The sequence below is a fragment of the Bombus huntii genome, chromosome 3 (assembly GCF_024542735.1).
Source record: "Bombus huntii isolate Logan2020A chromosome 3, iyBomHunt1.1, whole genome shotgun sequence".
NCBI classification, from domain to species: domain Eukaryota; kingdom Metazoa; phylum Arthropoda; class Insecta; order Hymenoptera; family Apidae; genus Bombus; species Bombus huntii.
Window position 1 is genome coordinate 14,568,079 of NC_066240.1, and position 22,459 is coordinate 14,590,537.

The window sequence follows — 22,459 nt, forward strand, 5'->3', positions numbered from 1 at the left end:
CATTTCCCTTCTACCACTGTTCCTTTGTTGGCGAATAATTGGACGCTTTTTCGACAAACGGATTACCTGGCTCGTAGTAAAAGATTATATTTGTGCTTGAAAAGGTTCGAACGTGATAAAATAATCGTAGAAAACGTCTTGTATTTATCTGACTTGTGCGATTCGGTGTAAAAAATGTAAATTTTGTAAAAGAATGTAGAGAAAGATTACATTTCAGGCTTCGTTTACTAATTATAGACTTATAAATATCAACGAAAATATCTCTGTAGTCCAACAAACGTTCTTGTCTATTAATCACAAAACATACAAAAAATTCCACCTAGACACCCGATGTTATCCTCATCGACGCACATACGCACGATCTTCCTACATCGAGCGCGACGATGTAAATACCATGCAAGACTCGGTTTTATCTTTCCGAATACCGTTAAAAAGACAAATATCGTTAACTATAAAACGTTTTAAAAACAGCAATTAGAAAACTCGGTTATCTTCTCGTCCACGTATAAACACAATTTTCATTTTCACCTGGCATTTCACATTCTAGCTCGGCATTTTCGGTGTTCACTCGTGGACCGTACAATTTGAAGAATGCAACGCGTTTATCAACCCGTGCCGGTTGGCCGAGTATCGTTTATAGGACCGTCATTAGATTGCGGAACGCGCAAGAGCGCGAAGTTAGCAAGGGAATTCGCTGCCGGGCGATCGAGCAGTCCGATGATCGCGGCCTAATCGAATTAAACTGGCCGGTTGTACTCGTGTTTACGACGAGCTGACTCGTCGGTCTGCGTTTGCTATGTTCGCGCTATAATAGCCGTGCGCGTACCTCGCCCCTCATTGACCATTCCTCGGCGGAAGGCGTCGGACCACGCGTTTCCCATCGATCTCTGTTATCGTCCGATTGAAACCACAGCACCGCCGACATTCCACGAACTCATTTGCCTTGAGCAACGTTATCCAGACTTTGTCCAAACTCTGCGTATCGATCTTTCCTCGTATAGCCTTTTCAGCATCGTGGTTTTCCCACCTACGAGCAGTTTTCTATTATAGTTTTATTTTATGTATTATAGTTCTTCGTAGCTTTACTATAGTGTTAGTTTGGTGAGTAGGTTTAATTTAATAGGTAATTGTTAGGGAAAAGTGATGGTTCTGTACGATACAGAAAATATTGCTACGTACAATGGTATTTGTTAATTAGTATGAAGGATATGTTTCGGGAAAATATCACTAGAAAATTAGTTTAGCTGCATCGTATAGGAAACAAGTCGGTACGTTTGAAGCTGTACGTTTATTCGTTTATTCGTATTTCAATGGTAGAAAAAGATGCAAACTATGTTTGTTTAATTTCCACTTTGATATCATTGGCAATCAGGTAACTGCGTTTATTTCAGATTTTAAGCTTTCACGATGCTCGATGGCTGTCACGCTTTTGGTTTTTCAGATCAATCGTGTTACGCGTTGCACTTTCCCGATTGATCCGGCAGAACCAAAAGCACGACAAACTACATTTATACGTTTACGTTTTGTACACCCGTGGATTTTAAAATTGCGCGCCTCGCTGTAAGCACGTTTACTCCGCTTTTCTATCTCGGTTCCATGGTTTTATCTTACACGATGCTCGCAAGGTTCCCAGCCTCGCGATAAGCGACGAACAACAGATTAAATTTCATGCTAGAATCCACAAGTCGCCGGCAAAAAGCTTCTCTGGTGTTTCGAGCGTGGCCAAGCTCTTCTAAATATCCTGGATACATCGCTGCACGGCGATAAACTCCGAACAAACGATCGAGATTAATAGAACGAGCCCTTGGGCTCCTTCTGCGATACTATCGATCCCGGCCACGGCGACGAGACACACGAACCGACTCCCTCCGGGACCGTAAATTCACGTCGAAGATTTACTTACTTAGCTGGACACTGGCTGGCAACGAATCTCCGCTGCTTCATTGCGCGGTAAAACCTTCCTAGATGTAACACGTGACCAAAGGATATTTAAAGGCAAACGACGATCTGCCACCTTTTCATTAACGTCCGAACTGTCCTACGATTACGCTATACCACTATACCCTATTCTTCGTCTTTGATCTTGGAAATTAGTGGAAATTACGAAAGTGAGTTAAAAAGTACGAGGTACGCCGGTTGATTAAAGGAGATTTGTAAATGCATTGGCCAGATTTCCTAAGTGTTTAATTTGTCTTTTTTTAGCGAGAAAAGGGATCAGCTTGATTAACGGCGGTAATTTTACAGCGGTAGGATTTTATCTGCGGTTTAATTACGAATGCAAGTTTGAAGATTAATTTTACGATGATCGTTTTACCAGACTAAACTAAGATTACAGGGACTCTTGATTCTTTAACGTATAGATTTTTCTCTCGTTTACCGCTGACGATTATTAAACCTATTTTCATAATTATAATCACCTGGCAACCATAAAGATATAACATATTTTTTTCTTAAGAAACTTATTAATATTAAAATAACCGACTAAATGAAATAAAATATTAAGGATACGAATATGAATGTGAATATTGAGCGATAATTTAAGTAAATAATTTAACAGATATCAATGTGTTACGCCGCTGGTGATCAACTAACGCGATCCAATTTTCATACGTACAGTATCTTACGAATGGACGTTTAAATCACGAGATCAACCATTATACGACGCCAATTTATTGGTCATTAAGAGGTAAAAAAATTTTTCTGGGGGATACAAAACGAAATGGTGAAAAAAGAAGCAGAAAGGACAAGGGATACGCTCCGAGGCGTGGCAAATAGGAATACCGATTCCACCACGGCAACGGCAAATTTAATTCTCTTGGCCGGCTAGACGTTCCACGAAGTTCATCGGCGTGCACCCTTGCCGCTGTTCTTCCTCCGCGACCGCTTCTTTTTGGCAATCAAACGAGCAAGAAACACTGCGGCTTCCGGCAGCTGGTTCTCCGCGCAGCCAGAACTCGCTCCATCGTGCTTTGTTTCGGCCCATCACCGCGCACTGTCGCCGCCTTGGAAAATTCTCCGAAATTTCGCACCGATTTAACGTGTACCAGCATCTACCTACATACACATAAGAACATGATTTACGTTCTATTTTAATAAGAAATCCTCATTTATCGTAGCTACGTTTCAACGAGGAAGAGAAAGACGTACGGTTGTATTTCGTTTCTACTATCGAGCGCAAATAAGTGACATTTCATCGACGACGATTTAACTGTTCCAGCCATTTCTCAAGCAGATAAAAGAACTTGTTTCGATTTTTTTCGTCGGAGAAGATAGCAACCCTAGAGATCCTCTCGCATCGAACGCGTCAGGCTGCCATCCGAACAATGTCTGAAAATCGTACATCGTCTAAAGTACGAAATGATATAACAAAATGTACAAAAGGTTGTACAGAATGGATGTACAAAAAGTTGGGGAAAAAATTGACACGTAATACTGGTCGAGAAACAGGGAAAACAAAGAGATGTTAATAAAGGTGAATCGAGAAACCATTAGTTTCGCAGTTTAACGTATAAATGTGTGGCGTATAGGAAAACAGCTGCTTCGCTAAATGAGTTGATACAACGAACGAAAAAGTACTGCCGTGTGATAAGAAGAAACGCCAGAGATCTTTCAAAGTATGCGCGCTTCTATGAGAAAACGTATAGAAGTGTGCGTGGAAATGAACGGGAGACATATTGAACATATGTTGTAAACGTAATGTCCTACTGGCAAAAACACCTCGTAACTCAGAAACTAGTGGTTTACGAACCCATGTTTATTAAGACGTTTTTGCTTGTTTTGATGAGCACTGTATGCTCCTAAAGTTTTTCTTCAACTTTTTTCTACGCATACACAGGTTGTACATACACAGTATACATGTACAGTATGTCTCGGCGGAATGAGATCGCTTAAATATCTGCCTTGTGTACGATTGTCTGGGAAAAAACTTCTCAGGACAAAGTTAAACTACTTGAAGGGGCACACATAACGGTGGAAAGAATTTCTTCTCAAGGTCGTTTCTCCGCGAGATTCCAAGGCTACCGCTACGTTCTTAGACGTAGGGGTACTATACCTTTTTATCCATCAATTGATGCGTTTTTTTATTCTCCTGTACAAGAGTATTAAGCTGCTTGTGCCTGAAAATAGATCAAATGATATTTTAACCTTAATTTCGTGCAACTCGACGTACGAAAGAGAAGGAAATGCGCAAAGTGGTACTCTCACGTTTACGTTTCCTTTACGTTCCATGCACTACTGCATTTCATCAAGTTAAAATCGAAATATCTTTCAAGCTTATGTAACTGTTTATGTAGTTATTCTCTAAACTTCTCTACGTACTTAGATTATTTGTATAGAGAAAAGAAAATCACATCCACCGATATAAAAAGATACATAAGATTCTATTTAAGGAAATACCAACGACCTTCGAATCTTCGAAATAAATAAACGCGAGAAAAGATTGTTTATTATTTAAAGAAACAGTTTAACTTTGTCCCCAGTAGTTTCTTCGTACAATCGTAAAAAAAAGGCAGATAGTCGGATCACTTCATCCTTCGTTCATATGCTTCTCCTTCGTGTCCTTTTCTTCGACGAACGATTATCGTTCTACTTAAATTATTCGCGACATTGACGAGAAATTCATTGGCCCACAGGTCTCGTAGCCTAAAACAACTATCGTGCACCAGTAAATACGATAGCGAGCGGGTTCCATGGTCGATGGATAGTAATGTAGGAAGCTCTTACGCCACTGTGCACACACTCTCTTCCTTCTACATTGGTACAAACTGCACGCGTAAGACGGTACTCGTGTTTGTGGATGTTTGTTCGTGTCTTCGTGGTACAGGGCCGTTCTATGTACACGACTTAGCTGAAGGAGTTTGCTAGCGTTCCTGCTCGCATTTGCCTAACCGCGTTAACGGATCCTGATCCAAATATCAGACACCGCAGCTCGAGCAGCGTCGAGTCGAGCTTCCTTCCAAAGGATCGTGCCAAGAACTGCAGCCACCTTTTGTGTCGTTGACTTCCCGTCAAATCGATCGTTCCGTCGGATCTTGTCCTTTCGACATTTTTCTACGATAATGGCGCGTGTGCATCCTTGATGCCACGAGATTCTCTGAAACATCGACGTGCTCCCTTCTACTCCATAAAGTCGGTTATGTCGCTCTTATGGTTCTTACATACGGATACGTTTGTGGCTGGTAAATAAATTGAAATGAACATGCTGCCATTTTTGCTACCCTTGTTTTTCTCTATTCGATACAAAATATTTCATTATTATTTCGTAACGGTACGATGTAACTTTACTCGAGAAGTAAAAATCATGGGAAGCTTCGAATATTTGAATATACCTTGGAAAATGGAAAACTTCTGGACACGACATTTTTATCGAGGAAAACAGTACAGATTATGCAACGAGATATAATTTATTATGATACGTTGACACGTTCTTCGACATTTGCACGTAGGATATCAGTTTTTGTACTTTTACGAATGACAAGGTAGCCGCATTTCTGGGTAATTTGAGTAAATAAACAAAAATTAAGAACTTTTTTAAATGGGCTATAAATTTATAGTCGACTCGTCGCTCGTAGTAACAAACCTTCGTACTTTTGGATATGAATTTCTCTTTCTCTTCCAATAGATACGATCTAAACGTTGCTGTAAATTTATCGATTATTAACCCGCAACAGACCTATGTTTTTTAAATCTCCGAATAAAATACTGACTTCGAGCAACGATCAATAATAATTAATTATCTCTGTTACAGATGAGTGGCAAACGAACTAGAAGCTTTAAATGCGCGGTTCACCATCGTGACCGTGAGGTCTGCTCCGAAAACGACTTTCATCTGCTCGTGCACGAACCTCCTCTCTTTCGCAGGTACGATTATCTAATTTTTTACCATCATAAAACGTCCTTCCATCTTTTGCCTCGTCAAAAGCCAATGTCCCAAACGCAGAAGAGTAGTAAATCGTTCGATGGACATTCTCCGTATTATTCTTCGCGTTCATCTCGACAAGCATAGACGCGTAATTTTCATCGAAAGCAAAATTGCCAAAACGCGCGATGCCAAACTTACGGAACGATATCATCGTTGCATAAACATCGTGCATATTATTGTTCGCGTTCATCTCGACGAGGTTAGAGATTTCGGACAAATTGAACCTGGAGAAAACGTTCGGCGAGACAAAGCTCGACGATCGATGAAGGAAGGAGAAAGATAGGAAAAGAATAAAATTAAGTTATCCGTCGAGACAGAAAGAAAGTGGAGCGTGGTGGCGAAGAAAAGTGGATAGAACGATGGGAAAAAATGAGAGGAAAGGGAAGGTTGCGCGTTTTATTATTCCGTTGAAACATCCGACGACACCGTACGACGAGGACCTCCTTACAGTATTTCTGTGCTGCATTTTATGCTCCGCATCGTTACCCATGCGAGAGAACCTCGAGAAAACAGCAACGTACATCGTACGACCTGTGAAACATCAACGTCTTTCTACTTCCTACTGCTAGCTCGAAGGATGCTACTACTTCTTCGTCGTTCTCGCTGTTCCTCTGTATATATCGCCTTTCGTTTCGACCCGGCATACCGAGCACTGAACGCGTTTCCAGTCATTGCTTATAGATGTGATTTCCCAGTCGGTCGAAAATTTCTCCACGGTTAGTCGCAGCTGCGATTCTTTCGTTTAACATTCCACCTCCGAGGTTCGGAAGCGTTCGCGACGAGGCGCGCGCGCGATTTCCACAAAATGTAATCTTCAACGATGAATCGCGTGGAATACGCGAGCTGTCGTGGATTTCGAATTTTCGATACGATTCTGCGTAGATTATATCGACGTGTTTCGGTGCACGTCGAGGATTTTTATACGAGACGCTCGTCACCTTCGTAGATAGAGCACTAAACGAAACGTATCGTCGCGTCGCTGGTTGATAATCAAATCCTTCGGAAGCGAACCTAACGTTACCGCTTCGTTCCTCGGGTTTTAATCTTTCGATCTACGCGCAGTTGACCGATTTTCGTTCCGTGCGTGAAAATTCAATTTATCGTAAATATACCGTAGAAAATACATTTTTCGAATGTGCAGCTTCGGGCCGCCTCCACGGAGTTGATCAATTTCGGTGGCGCGTATAAATTGAATTTATCGTAAATTACGAAGGACCCATACAAATATCGAAAAATTCCATTTGCAAGTTAGTTTCGTAATTACACGCGCAGGAAAGAAATAAATACGGCTAAATAAATACAAACGAAACGAAGCTGTAAATACGAATAATCAGGTCCGCTAGAATTTATCAGCCGCGTGAAAGAGATATCTCTACGAAATTGCGGAATTAACATTGCTTTTAACAATATGCAAACCGGAATATCGTGAGGTAACACTTCGGCTATTTACATCTTCATCCCGTAGCTGTAATCTTTAAAGCGTTTGACAGAAAAGTTTGACCGGTTCTAATCAAAGACATTCCGATCACCAACATTCTCGGGGACATTGCAACGAAATTAATCACTTTTCCTTTCGTGAGTAACTCGATGAGATTAATAGTCACGGATATGTATCAAGGCGTCGGGTCCCTCGAGCGTGATCGATTCGACTTGTTTCTGGGTGCCATTCATAAATAATTCATTGTACCGTCGCGTCCGCTTGAGAGATCGGAGAGAGAGAGAGAGAGAAAGAAAGAGAGAGAAAGAGAGAGAAGCACAAACACATACACAAAGAAAAATGAAAGCGCGATGAGAACGAACGAGTGAATGGATCGAAGAATAAGTAAACGAGTAAGCGAGCGAGTTGAACAAGAGCAAACAGAAAGATCAGAGGGGAGAGTTAATGAGAAAGAAAGTAGATACGAAAAAGGGCCCACGCGCGTGCGCGCGATTAAAGAAAGGCAACGAAGACGGATGAAAAATGAGGAATAGAAAAAGAAGGAAATAAAAGGAACAACGCCGACAAAGAAACGGAAATGCGAAAAATAGCGTGTACACAGAGATCGAAGGATAAGAGAATATAAGAAAATTGCGTAAAGCAAGATAAATGATTAAACGTGCAAACCTATGTACGTATCTGGTAGAGGATATTACAAAAAAACGAAGATCTGTAGGTAAGATTGATACAGTAACTGTTTAAAAAAGCGAAACACGTCGGATGTAAAGACTTGTATTAATTTGTAACGTTAAAGATTGTTCGAACGTCAGATGGATCGGATTACGATAAAATGGATGAATGTATCGATGTTTTGTAGAAAATGTATATGAATTAATTATTGTGATTCTACGAATAGCAATAGAATCGTAGTTGCACTGTGATATGTTTTTATTTTTAATTTTCCAGGGATGGAAGATTCGTAGAATAGGAAATGAAGATGTAAAAATGAAAATAGATAGGAGGAACGAAAGATGGAAGGAACTTTTATGAGATAGAATTTTACCAATTAAAAGTTTCCATGTTTTATACATATTAATGTCGTCTGTAGTTAACGAAATTTTAATACTAATGAAATGTCAGAACACTTTCAACAGAATGTAACTCATATTAAGTGCCATTTAATATTCCGACAGTACTTCTTCTCGTCGTAATTTCCATTGAAATATCTTTAAAAGCAATTAATGTCGTAATTACGTAACAGAAATAATAATCGCTTGGTAAATGTTAAAGGTTTTAACGAGATGTTCGATTCGAATCGAATAGAACTTACATATCTATTAATATCGAACGAATCGCTGATTTTTCCATATTTTATAATCTTTTACTCCCTTTCTGAACTCATAATTTTCCTTGCTTCGATATGTTCTTTCGAACAAGCCAAGTTCCGCATAAATAACCGCCCCGAAGAAAAGATTTCTTTCCAAGTTTACGAAGCACGTTTGAAAGGCCTACGACCTGAAAACAAACGGGAAATTTCGCGAGCAAGCTGCCTACGGAAAGCGATATAAAAAATTTCGAGCTATTAAACTGACTGCCGTGTCGGAAAAGTCTAGGGACTTTCGGGTATTCTCTCCTTCGAGCCATGAAACTACCAAATTTCCCTTAAGACGCGAAGACCGCGGCGCGTTATAGAGGAGAGCTTGCATTCAAAATTCCATTAAAACTGTTTGAAGTTCTATTTTGCCTCGTTAAATGAGCGGCGAAGCACGCGCGTCTCTCCACCAAGAGAAAGAGGAAGAAAAAGGGAAGAAAAAGGGAAGAAAAAGGGAAGAAAAAGGGGAGCGGCGGCGGCGTAGGGAAACGGTCAAGGATACAAGGCGAGAGATAAAACCGTCGAAGAAGCGGACAAACGACACGAATCGAAAGTAAAAATCGAACAAAATGTATTTCACTTGATCGGTACCTCTCCTTCTCTTTATTCCTCTTTCTGGTGCTGTCATCGTTTGATAGCATGAAATCTTCAAGCTAGCAAGGAGACATTCCTGCGCGCATAAGATAAGAAGAAGCAGTGGCAACCTGCAGGCAGCCGCTTTGCAAATAAAATATCGCTCAGGCGTCAGGCGGACAGAGAGGAGAAAAGAGATGAGAAAAGATGAGAAGAGAAGAGAAGAGAAGAGAAGAGAAGAGGAGGGAAAAGAGAGAAACGGGGGGGTGGCCGGACGGAAATATGACGAGACTATATTCCAGGCAGGTAGCGCGAGCACGCTTGGAATTCGATGCGAGTAGAGCCCTTAAGTCTCGCGGTCTTCTCTCCCCTTCTCTTCCTCTATGTCGTCGTTGCTGTTGAACCCAACGCCTCGACGCGTCTCGACGCCCCCTTTCTCGTCGCGGTCCAACCACCACGACCAAGGGCCATGCAAATTTTCGTGGTGAATCGGCTGAAGGTGTAAAAGTGGCTGCACGACACCCCTGAGACGCGACGCCGTTATCCCTGCCGCTTCTCTCTATGAGCATCAAAAAACTAAGAATGCTTTATTGCCGGCGATTCCTCCTGCTGAGAGCGAACCAACGAATGCTCGTGCTAGCGGTGCGGTGAATCTGACGTGCAACCAGCTCCAACAGAGCACGATGACGAGCATTGATTTGTTATGCGGAGCAGCGCGGCTAAGGCAATCGATGAAACGTCGGGCCGTTGCTTTTTTGATTAAATCATTTTCGAATTATGAATTTCTCCTCGTATGGCTCTTTTCGAGATAGAAGATAAAGAAATAACGTGAATTTTAATTAGTAAATTAGCTAATAGGTTGTATTACGTTGGCCTGTAATATCGGAAGCTCTTTCTTCTTTAATTCAAAATCGATAGACCTCTTCTTTGATTCGAAATCGTGCGTTTTAGAATTCTGGCAGTCGTCAGTTTTACCTGATTATATCATTTGCACCGATCTAATGATTAATTCCTTCGCGAATATGATTACAAATTCTTATTTTACGCTATAAATTCCCTCAAACTCCCTGACAGAAGGATACCAACAAAACGAACAAACTAAACTTTCAGTTTAGAACCTCGCGATCATTCGTTCTCCAAGAATTACGCTCTTCTATAACGATAATTCCCGCGGTCATAAAAGCAGCAGTTCCTCCGGAAGCAACGAACTCTGGTAATTGGAAAGTCGCGCGAAGACCAGCGTCTCAACTCGACATCCGTAACTCCCATCTTCCATGTATATCCGGTTTACGCGCACGCGCGACCACGTAAGAAACGTTTTTTTAATCGCGGTTTCCCGGTGGAGAGCGCTGAGAGCGGAAAATTTCTTCGAGAAACACGGCTATTAAAGGCACAGTGGAAAGTAACAATTTTAACAATTGCCACGGAAAACGCATTACATAAAACGTTTCGAAATTTCATTAGCACTGCAACGAGACACGACTGTCGTGGTTATATTGGTAAAATTAAAGAAAAGAAAAGCCAACCTGAAAACCTATATATTTTGTGCATCGTGCAAAACGTATTATACATTGACATTTAAAACGTCGTATTACGTACATGATCGTACACGTATTTTATAAAACATTCTGAAATATGCAATTTGAAAATTAATTTCAAATTTTTCCACCGTAATCGTGACAATCGTGACAATCGTGCCTCGTTCAGTGCTAAGGAGATTTCGAACGTTTTGTACGATACGTACAATATGTATTGGGTGGCAAATAAGTGATTACGGATTTTGTCATTAGGTTGTATTGACTTAGTTGCCAACCCAATAGTTTCTAACTTGATCAATATGATCGTGACAATCGTATCTCATTACAGTGCTAATGTTTCTAAACGCGTTATGCGATGCGTACGATATGTGCATTTCCAGTTAAATCTCAAACTTAACCAGTATGATCGTGATAGCGTGATTTCGTTACGGTTCTGCTCAAATTTCAAAATGCGTCGTACGACGCACGTGATGCATTCACGAAAGGTATATTCGCGAAGTATGCAAACGCCTCTAAGCAACTGCGGATTACTTTCCAACCCTCGCGTCGTTTCTCTCATTTTCCTCGTATCGTTGGCGCACAGAAGCGCTCGCTTTCTCTTTCACCCCCATTGGAAAACGTAGCTGGAACGGTTGACTTTCAACATGGTGGATGCCCAGTCTTTCTCCGTAGTCAAGCTGCTGAATATAACACGCAAATCCGTCTCGGAGGCGCGAAACAAAGATCCAAAAACCTTGCTCTGCGCCCTTTAAATTTTCGTTAAACCTGACGCAGTTAATAGGTGTGATTTCATTTTCCGCGGGTGAAAACGGCCAGAAACGCCGAGCCAGATTTTTTTCCACCGTGAAAAAACCATCCCGTAGCGCGTAATAAGGGGCGATCTCGCCGCGTTCTTTTCTTCCGAGTTAATCCAGTCGGAGCTTAATGTTTCTCGATTAAAGTGCACCTCTTAAAGCGAGCTTCATCCTCGCGCAGTGAAAGTGATTTTAATTGCTACCGTGTTACGCTGCTTACGCCGCATATTTTGTATAGCCGGCCGTCCGTTTATTTTTCTCGCGAAAATTATCGTAAGCAGCGGTGCAATCTCTGGTGCATTGTTAATAACGACTAGTAAGTATGCGAAATATTCGTTTTCGATGCTTGACTATAATATTACGCCGTTGATGCAAGGAAAATTCGTTAGCGTTACGAATTTTCTTCCGCCGACGCTAGTCTTGAAAACGAGCAACAGCGTGCAACCGCGAGAATTTGATAAAATTTGCAAGAAAGAATAGCTTTCAACGATGGTATCAGAACGATCGTACATGAATATATCGATAGGTGAAATCGTTAAAAACGAGGAAAGACGTAAGAGGAGGAAAAGGAACAGGTACTTTTATTTGAATGAAAGAAAACGGTCCTTTAATTTTACGTCAAACTCTAAATGTTTGAGTACATTTCGATTGTGCGAATATTAGCTACGATACTGAATATTATTACATATATTAGCGGAATATACAGTTACGATAGAACTCCATTTATCTGAATCCGTCGTGGGACAAACAGTTCGTATAACTGGAGTTCATGTAGCAGGAGTTTACCGATTCCCTCCACCTATGTGACTTCTCGTTCAAATATAATGGGAGTTCACGTTCGGATAAGTGGATTCAATCGGCAGGAGTTTAGTTAATCGAGCATCTACCAACTAAAATATCGTTTCCATAAATAGCGCTTTACCGCACGTTGAGAAATACCATAACTATGGCTATATACATACTATCAAACCATCGTTATTATTCCACATTTACTACTAATTTTGATGCAACGACAGTTTCGCTTCGTTTTATATTGTTCGTTCTTATTAAGAGAAAAATGTCCGTCTTCTCTTTGTTGTAAGAGAAAAAGTGTAAAAATGTAAAAATACGTCGAAATAAAAATAGTTTACGTTGGTAAGTAAAATTACGCTCTTCTATATCGTTGCATCATTCTCTAACGTCATAAATAGAACGACAGAATTTTTTAAATTAACATTTTGAATTTTAGCTTAGCTCTGACGTTTACCTTTGGCACGATAAAAAACATATTGATCGTGCCAAGGTCAACGTCATGAAACGCAATTGACATAACCGATGGGATGTCTCTTGCTCGATTGACATAAATTGACATTATCGACATTTTCAGCTTAAGGAAGTCGTCGTCGATTCGAAGCTGTTTATTATCACGCCGCGTACTCTGCAGATCTTTCAATCTTACGATTCTCAGAATTCTCTCATATTTCTACATTTTAAATAGTATGCGTGAAAATCAAAACTTTGATTCATTTCGCCATGTACAATTAAAAGAAACGAACGTGTTGCAGGATTTCTTATTTGAATATTCGCGTACGTATTTAAACTGATCATCGAATTCCGGAAATCATTAACTTTACACGTACTGCACTTCCTTCAGTAATTAAGCGTCAAAATACAAGCATCATTAAGCCGACGAATTGTTCTTGAACGTTGATCGTATCCTCGCCAACAATTTCGCCCGAAACGAAGGAAAAGCAATATGAGTTAATTAGGAACAAAGGCGAATTTCTAATAATTAGCTTCTCGTTCGCCGCGCTTCGCGGAGCTGAATTAATTTCACATCGCGGTAATTTCGATGTTATCATCCTGCATTTTTTCATTTAAATACCCCACTGGCGTGTTCTGCGTCATTTTTGCCATCAGATGCTTAGAATCATGTAGATTCAAACCTATGATGATAATTTTTATGAAAGAATAATTAAAACCTGGATTTTAATTAATTCTAGCGTGGAGGGAAGAGGAAAAGACGAAAAATTTATTTAACGCTGTCGTTTTATTTATATTATGTATTTCGAACGAAAAGATTTATGAAACGATATTAAAAAGTACTTGAAATTTGATGAATACCACTTGTTTCGTTATGAGACAAAAGGATTATAACGATATTCGTTTGCTTTCATCGCGTAATTAATGGTTCACAAAGATAAAATAATAAACGAAAATGATAACAGAGACAGATATAACCCTATAATATAATACGTAAAGACGATATATGTTGGAGGTGTTCTGTTAAATAAAATAAATATTCTAGTAACGATTGTAGAGTTTATTAATCTTTTAACATTGTATATATACAATTAGAATATTAAATTATCCAGATTTCTTCGTATAACTATTTTTTCGCATTCTTTAATAACGAAACACACTTTTCAACCGCACCTTTCTTATCGAGACAAAAATTAATTCTAGAACTAGCTATCTAAATATTAAATACGTTACACATAATTAATTTGAATTGCAGCAATATGGTAAAAATAGACGAGTGTATGTAATCGTATTCCTATCTCAATAAAGGTAAACACTGACGTTTTCGGTAATTACAAATAGAAAACATTTAATACCAATCATTTTGTTGAGTTTGATAATCTCAGTATCAATCACGCACTCATACGTCATTCGTATCAAAATATTTTTCTTAATCGCTATAGAAAAAAAAAAAAAAAGGAAAAAAAAGAGAAGAAAAGGAAATGATGGATACGGGTTTACTTTGCCATCGTCCCACATATCCCTGCTTATCCTCAAAGGGTCTCCGCTCTCGCATCCCGTCAAAGATCGTTTCGAACGACAAAACGAGAACAGCAAATTAGAGCTCGAAGACGATGGTGTACGGTTTCTGTCGCTTTGTGAACGTATGTCCTTCGTTTCCATTCGATTTCGCCACTGCGTTTAATCATAGCCCGCAGACGACGATCGTTTCGAAAATCGAACGTTTTCCTAAACTTCGCTCGCAATTTTGTTACGTCGATTTTAATCAGTCCGGTTTCAATGGGACGATTAAAATACAGACGGACGTATCGCGAAAAATATTTCGCATTGTCCCGGCTATTTTACCACTTTTCTCACGTTAATGTATCGTACGCGGTGCGATATTGGACACCGTTAATTAGCTGCAATTTACGATCCATTGTTGAGCACAAAATACCAGAGCGATTTGTGAGCTCATTTTGAACAAAATATTGGGCTTGTCCCTGTTACTTCCGCGATTAGGGATACTTTTTTCGATGAAATATAGTTAGCAGGTAGAATGCGACTTTTGTGAAAAATTTTTCGTTGAGTTAAAGAAGATATCCGATTTTGTTTCCGATATCGATAGAGATTCGATTATTTGAACTTGTTAACCGGCTTCCCCTTTAATGAGAAGCTTCTACATTTGTGAAATTACATATCGATAAGAATAATTTTCAATTATATGGATCCTAATTCTTGTAAATGTAAATGCGATGAGATTTATTCTTATTAAAAATGTAGCAACGTTTAAATAGATAGAGCTCTTCCTCTGTTAGTGGATTATCAACTCGATATCATCAATTTCAGCCTGTAACTTCGTAATCGTTCAAATTAATTCTCCAAGAACTTAAACGAAGAGCACTTTTTGATTTCGACTTTCGTTACTACAATTCTCGGCCCATCGTGTGTTAAAAAAATATACCACCCGGTACACAAATACATATATCGTGGAGAGTTCGTAATCCAATTGCAAATACTAAAATTGAATTGAAAACAGCGGATATCTCCATAAATACTTTCAAGCAGAACTATGCACCAATATATAAATGTACCTTTCGTAAAAACAAGGATTTCGCTTTAAGCTACTTGAAGAATCAACATACGTTTCTCTGAAGATTTTCTTTACGCTGATCCACAAAGCTAAAGGAATCTTTCCTGGTTTCCGTTACGCAACGGTACGGTCATTTTTCAGTGGTGCAGCGGCAAGGAAACGAAATTCCGTTGGCCCCGTTACGATTCTCCTCCGACGCGACAATGTAAAATCTGTTAATTGAGTTTGCCGCTAACGCGACGACGGAATTATAAACCGCGTCGGCGTAAAAGTTTGCTTTTCCCCCGCGGATGCGGCCAGATTTTTCAGGCTCTCTTTCACACCCTGCTAGACCGCACTTTGTAGGGATAACGAGCCCGGGCCCGATGCAAAAGAAGAAAGGGAACTTCGGATGAAATTCCCGGAGCTCTTTGATACCGCGTTACCGGAACTCCGGGATTTCTCTTGAAAGAGACTGGTAACGCCTTTGAAGCCGGTTTGTTTGATCACCATTTATTATACTGCTTATTACCAGCCGTGTAATTGTCTACCTATTCGATCAAACGCGCCAATTTGCCTCATCGGCCACTGTTGCTACGAGAAAACAAAGTCGATCGTCGTTTCTTACTGCGAACGCCAATGTTCCTTTTTTTCTTTCCAAACAGTGTACGTTGTACATTGTGCAGATTTTTAATACTTTCGCTAGGATGAATGGTTACTGTGAGAAGCTATCTTTAGATTCATATACTGAATAAGTAATGGATTATACAGGGTGGTTGGTAACTGGTGGTACAAGCGGAAAGGAGGCGATTCTACGCGAAAAAAGAAGTCGAAAATATAGAATAAAAATTTTTCGTTCGAGGCTTTGTTTTCGAGAAAATCGACTTTGAATTTTCGCTCGGTACGCGTGCACTTTATCGCGTCTCGTTATAATGGATCTCACTGTAGATCGTTGTCTCGATGGAAAAATTAAAAAAAAAATTAAAAAAAGATTTTATTCTATATTTTCGACTTAGTTACGTCCCTGTATAATGAAACATGTTTAATTAATAAGAAATATATATATCTAGCAGAATATGATTCGAAGAGAGCAACGCAGTGTACATATCGTTCGACCTTTCTCTGTCGTTTCAATATATTTGCAAGATTTTAATTTTTCAAATGCAAATCAAATAGCGGAGGTTCTGAGTAATATTGTAAATTCAACCTCGATATTATAAATTCTTTTCTCCGTCCATTTGAAACACCTTGTATTCACTCGTATTTATTACATAAATATATATATATATATATATATATATATATATATTATTATTATTATTATTATTGTTATTATGCTTAACACATTCAGCACATTATGCTTAGTGTTTTACAATTACAATTCGAAAAGAATTGTATGAACTAACAAATAGACGGTTTTTCCTTTCTTTTTTTACAAACCAGTAAGACTTATACTCGTAACTCTCGCGAGAAATCCTTGAATTTGTAAATTTTTATAAAAAAAAAAAATTGTGGAAAGTGCAAAGCATGTTTCATAAAACTTTTCCCTGTACAAATATTTGTCCGTAGCAAACGTTGAGAAATATTGGCGGAGAAAAACTCGCGTCAATATCACTGAAACTAACATGAAACGAAATTCGCTTATAAAATATACTTACAGATTATTTTTCGTAAAATTTATGTCTTATCGCGTGAAAAAATATCTACCACGTTGAACATACATGTTCCACGTAAATCAAACGACGATTACATTACACAGGGAAACGAGTACTTGGTTCGATTTGAAAAAAAAAAAAAAAAAAAAAAAGAAATAGAGAAACCAAAAGCATAAAAAAAAAACGAGCGCCACACGTATTTGAATTTCAAATACGTGTACGTTTCAACTGGATCAGTTAGGCCTACGAATGTCACCCTCCCCCCGCCCCTTTGGGTTCGGCTACGATTTTCACGATGATCTCGTTAATTTCGTAGCCGTGGAAAAATCGATCGAATCTCGCCGTCCATTCAGTGTCCCGAAATACTAATCCGGCGAAACTCGAGTCGGTCACGTAGCGACGACTCCTCCAGTTAATAAAAGGTCATAAAAGGAGCCGTTGTAAACTGCTGGCTCGTGAAAAATACTTAGGTGTGCGTCAGTCGATGGCCATATTCAGGACCCTACACACCTGGTCGCCGTTCAAGAAGCCAGCCACACTCGAAACCGAGAAAATTTCCACGTTCACAGATACCATCATCGTTAGATTCGCTTTTCGGGATGCAACCCTGTATGTAAAGTACCTGCGACACTTCGAAAAATCGCATCGTTTCGCTTATTAACCTTCTCGATCGCTCTTACGACCTTGAAGTCAAACGACAGGCTACATAACGCGTGTAAAAAGATTTTGTTTCATATTACTGCTTGAAAGTGAAAAAATACTAGAATATTTCTTTTCCTTTTCTTTTCTTTCTTCTTCTCTCTCTTTTCTTTTTTTTTTTTTTTTTTTTTTTTCTTTGACATGGTGGAATTTGATTGTAAAACCAGAAGCAAAAATATCGGCGATTATACAAGATTTTGATTTATGATCGTATCCGTAGTGATATTTGTGTTCCATTAAAAGCACGGTTCTTTTGCACAATAATTTACTACGTAACTAGTAACGCTAGGGAATTGATAAGTAACAAATTATAGGTTATAAACCGCTGCTTCATAAACAGCTTCATAGTTTTATAATTTGAAGCTGAACAGGGCAATTATGTAGCTTTATGGCTTGTGTGTAATTTATAAAACTCACTTGTAGAACTTAATGTGTTTTATTATCAAACCTGTTCGCTAATGCGCAAAAAAAGTTACCACCGCTGGTAACCTGTAAAACTATCTCTAATGGTACTACTTCAATAATTGTGCAAGACATATCCACCAATTTAAATAATCAGTATATTATGTACTTATGCGTGTACAATATATTACTCTGTTTCCTTTCTTTTGTTTCTTGTAATCTATTGAAACTGAATAATAAGAGGAAGGGACGATTAGTAAGTTTGGAAGCGTAATTTATTAGACGGAGAAAAATAGTTTATCTCGCAAGAAAGTTTGTACTACAATTTAACGGAGAACGTAAGGTAACAGCAATGGTAAAGTTCGGTGGATTTCAAACGTTCGGCTTTTCGACGACGACGCGTGACAGACGTTCGTTAATTTCCACCAAGTGACACGCGACACGTAGGGCGAGTCGAATTGCATTTCTACCGAGTGTCTGCTTTTTTTGAAGTAGTCTGTCTCCTATATAGGCTTTTGTTTGGAAACTACGAGGAACGACGTTATTAAGAGGATACGAGTGATGTTTCTACGTAACACGATACGCAAGATGACAAAGCTGTTCAACGTAAATACGATAATAATCGCACAAAAAGGTTATTTCGGTGCCGTCAGAAAAGGCGTTGAAAACATCTGGAAAACCGTATCGCCATATAGCCAGGCGCTTTGAACTTCGAACGCCGAAAAAGAAAAAAAAAAAAGTGTTTACACTTCTCCGCGCACATCACTTTTCCCGTAACGACGTTTCATCACAGATTTCCGTTCCCAAAGCACACCCCGCAGGATCCGATAGCACTTGGTCCACTTAAAGCCGCGCGACTAACAATTCCATTAAAACTTCCGTCACTTGCACACTTGAAAGAATCCACGGCGAAGCTACTCGAAACTTTTGCCTCTGACGACACCCGAGATTGTTCGTGGATGCGAGAAAAAACGAAGATCGAGAAATGAGTATGCGACGCGAGGAATAGAAGGACGTTTCGTAAGAAATTCTCGAAAGGCGACGGAGAGTTACAGAGACAGCGAGACAACACGCACCGCGAAACGGCTCGCGATAGAGTGCTGGAAAATCGTCAAGCAGAGTTTGCTCGGTGGTACGGTGGTGACTCGCGCGCTCCGATTGGTCGACGCTCGCCCCCCACGGGGACCAGCCTCTGGAGCGGGCCAATCGGCGCGCTCGTTGCCTTTCCACGCAGTGAGACCGCGTGTGCACCCACGCAGGGTGGCTCGTGGCTCGAAGCTCGCGGCAGTCACTCAGTCAGTCAGTCACTCAGTAGGCCCGCGGTGCGCTATGAGGTGGGATCTGTGAACGAACGAGACGCGAGTTTTTATTTACACCCGTTGCTGCGGGGCTAATCTCGCGTGGAACAAACGAATCGTACGCCACCGCGCACAGTTCACTCTCACGCCGATAAGTCTCCATCTCGCGAAGGAATCGACGCGTTCGCCCCTCCACTAACCCCCTCGTCACGAGTCGATCCTCGCTACACATCGCACCAGTGCATACAAACGACCACGCGCTAGGCCTCGGATAAATTCACCCGTCGAAGATCTTCTCTTCGAAGTTTTCACGTATGCCCCGGCGGCGCGTCCTCTCTCCCTTTGTTTCGCGATCCACGTTCACGCGCGAGCTCGATTTCTCGCTGCTCAGCTATCATCACCGATCGTGACCGACGCTTGTTGTTTTTGTGCACGCGACGACGACCACGACGCTCCTTCAAAGTGCGTGCTACCAAGGTGATCGTGATACCGCGCAAGACAATGTGCGTGACAGCCACGCCGCTCAGCGCGAAAAAAATACTGAAGGATAGTGCCAGGCATCCGGCAAGGACTAGCATCGCGACCAACGTACAGGTGCAAGGATTAACGGGGGGCACGAACAATGCCGGTGACACCGACAGGCCGCAGCATACGTCGATCATGTAAATATTCTTTCTTTTCTTTTATTCTTTTAATTACCGCTTCTGATTTACCATTACCATGGTGGAACATATAAGAAGCGTCGACGTTGTAACTCGCAAATTCTTGAAATACCATCGTGCCAAATTCGATTTCGTCGATCCTCTCCCTGTTGGCAATTTTTTATGTAGACCACGTGGTCGTTGGTTTTTTTCGACCACGTCCACAGCGAGTGTTATTTCGATGGCAAAAGCTCTCGCTTTGTGCTCGCCGCTGCTGACAAAAATATTATCTACGAGCTCTGTGGCGTGACTTCTTTCGACCGGCGAAAATATTGTTTCGAGTGGCCCGGATACGATGACATCGACAGCTTTAGTCGAACCGGCTAAACGCGCCTCGTTTCACGCGACAGTTCGTTTCTCTCTTGTCATTCTGCGGTCTATAAATGAACGAGAGAGCTCGCCACCGTTTTGTTTCGTTTAGACCCACCGCGTTCTTTTGATATCGTTTTCGTCGAACCGAAGAACCAAACGAATCGCTATTTGAAATCCGCCGACATCTTTTGACACTAGAAAGCGATCTCCAGCGATACGCATCGATGAAAACGCGTTCGAATCAGCTTCCAAAAATTCCCTTGGTTAGACACGTTTCGACGCGTTCGTTCTGTCAGCACCATCTGTCGAACGAGAAACGATCTTCTTTTTTTCCCTTGAAGACTAGGAAAATCGAGATGCCACGAAAAAGGCGTGCGTCGATTCGTCTTTTTTTTTCTCTCGTAGCTTGCTCTCGTTCCTTCAACCGCGTGCACGCTTTTTTTCATTCGCTGCATCGTGTTGCTACATCGTGATCTATTAGGCGTTTTAACTTTTTAACTCTATTTTAGATAAGATCTATTCTCTTGGTCTGGATCTATAATTTACTGTCTGTAGGTATTATTTAGACATTTTGATGAATTTGTGGAGTTTTACTACAATGTATATAATTTAATATCAATTGAATAAGTAGAAGTAATACTAGTTACTTTCTCGTAGCTGAAACCAGGGCAATATAGATTGAAATTATGTTAATTAATTAAGTAAACTCCATTCTTTTGGCCTGGATGTATAAATTACTGTTTATAACTGTTAATACGTTTTCGTGAGTTTTACAGAAAGTTTGCAAGAATATTGTAAAGTAAGACAGTAAATTGTAGGTTGGAATTCCCTATTAAAACGTTATTTATAAACTAACCTCGAAACGCAAATGGTATTGGGTAATTTTTTAAAAACAGTCATAATTATGGCCTAAATATAACAAAGTCAGTTTATATTTGTAACCACACTTTATCCAACTACAATTGCAGTTCTTCAGGCAGAAAGTTATTAATCATAAATATTATAAATCATTCGTCCATAGCTTGTAATTGACGTACTTGTAATAGAACGACTAAACTTAACCTAGGTACTGAGAAGATTCCGAGGTGAAAAGTTAAACGTTACCAATCTGACACAGAGTAGAAAATAAACGGTATTGGAAGGGTTAGTTCATTGTTAACAGAAATTCGTGATCCTGTGAATTGATATTGAATCGTGTGTCAGCGCCTCCAGTAACGATGTAAATCATCTTGGTATTGTTTACATACTCTGTCGTGGCGTTCGTTTTCAGCGCTAACAGCGCCACGAAACGCGACTTGACGTCGAAGGTACAGAGCTCTGACGAATCAGAAAATCAGATTTCTCAATAACAACCGATTAAATGGCCGTCGATACGTTTTTACTATCGCGTTTTTTTTCAGCGGTCACGAAATATCACGTCGCGACATTTTTCCCCTTGGTTTCGTAGTTTTTTAGAACGGAAATATAACCTGAATGCGTGGCTGTAACGCAGGGGGGATTAACGTTCTTGTTTGCGAAAAAGTCCCGAATGAAATTTTTGCGGACAAACACGGCATTTTCACGAACGAGTGAATTTTTTTTGGAAAAAAAGGAAAGAAAGAAGATAAAGAGGGAAAGAAAAAAATGAGAACAAAAGGGAACTAAATTGGCTCCTCGCGTCTTTATAACTTCGGCGATTTATTTTGCTACACGTTATTCGGATTAAAAACGCTATCGAGAATTTCATTCGCGTAATACTTTCGTTACGAGGTAGCGATCTCGCTGTTTCGTTCTGTTTGTATCTCATTATCCTCGTCGGTATTGAAAGCGGGAGTAGAATAGCATCTCGAGTACGTAAGTACGTACGTCGAGGAGATCGCTCGGAGAACTTGATTCCATCGAACAGCACGTGTTGCAGTAAAGTAGCATTTGTAGTGTTATTGTCCGATAGCGGTGCCAATTTAGCGAACGATTCTTTATCGTGTTCCATGGAACATGAACAAACT

The 22,459-nt window shown here is 40.2% G+C and overlaps 1 protein-coding gene across 3 annotated transcripts in view; it reads left to right on the forward strand.

The window, feature by feature from the left end:
• The window catches only part of LOC126864034 (protein rhomboid), a 500,063-nt gene that overhangs the window by 329,661 nt on the left and 147,943 nt on the right, over positions 1 to 22,459 (forward strand). For all 3 annotated transcript variants that reach the window (XM_050614953.1, XM_050614952.1, XM_050614954.1), the window contains one exon: positions 5,747 to 5,859. In XM_050614953.1, the coding sequence (XP_050470910.1) occupies positions 5,747 to 5,859 (113 nt within the window). The remainder of the gene's footprint in view (positions 1 to 5,746; positions 5,860 to 22,459) is intronic.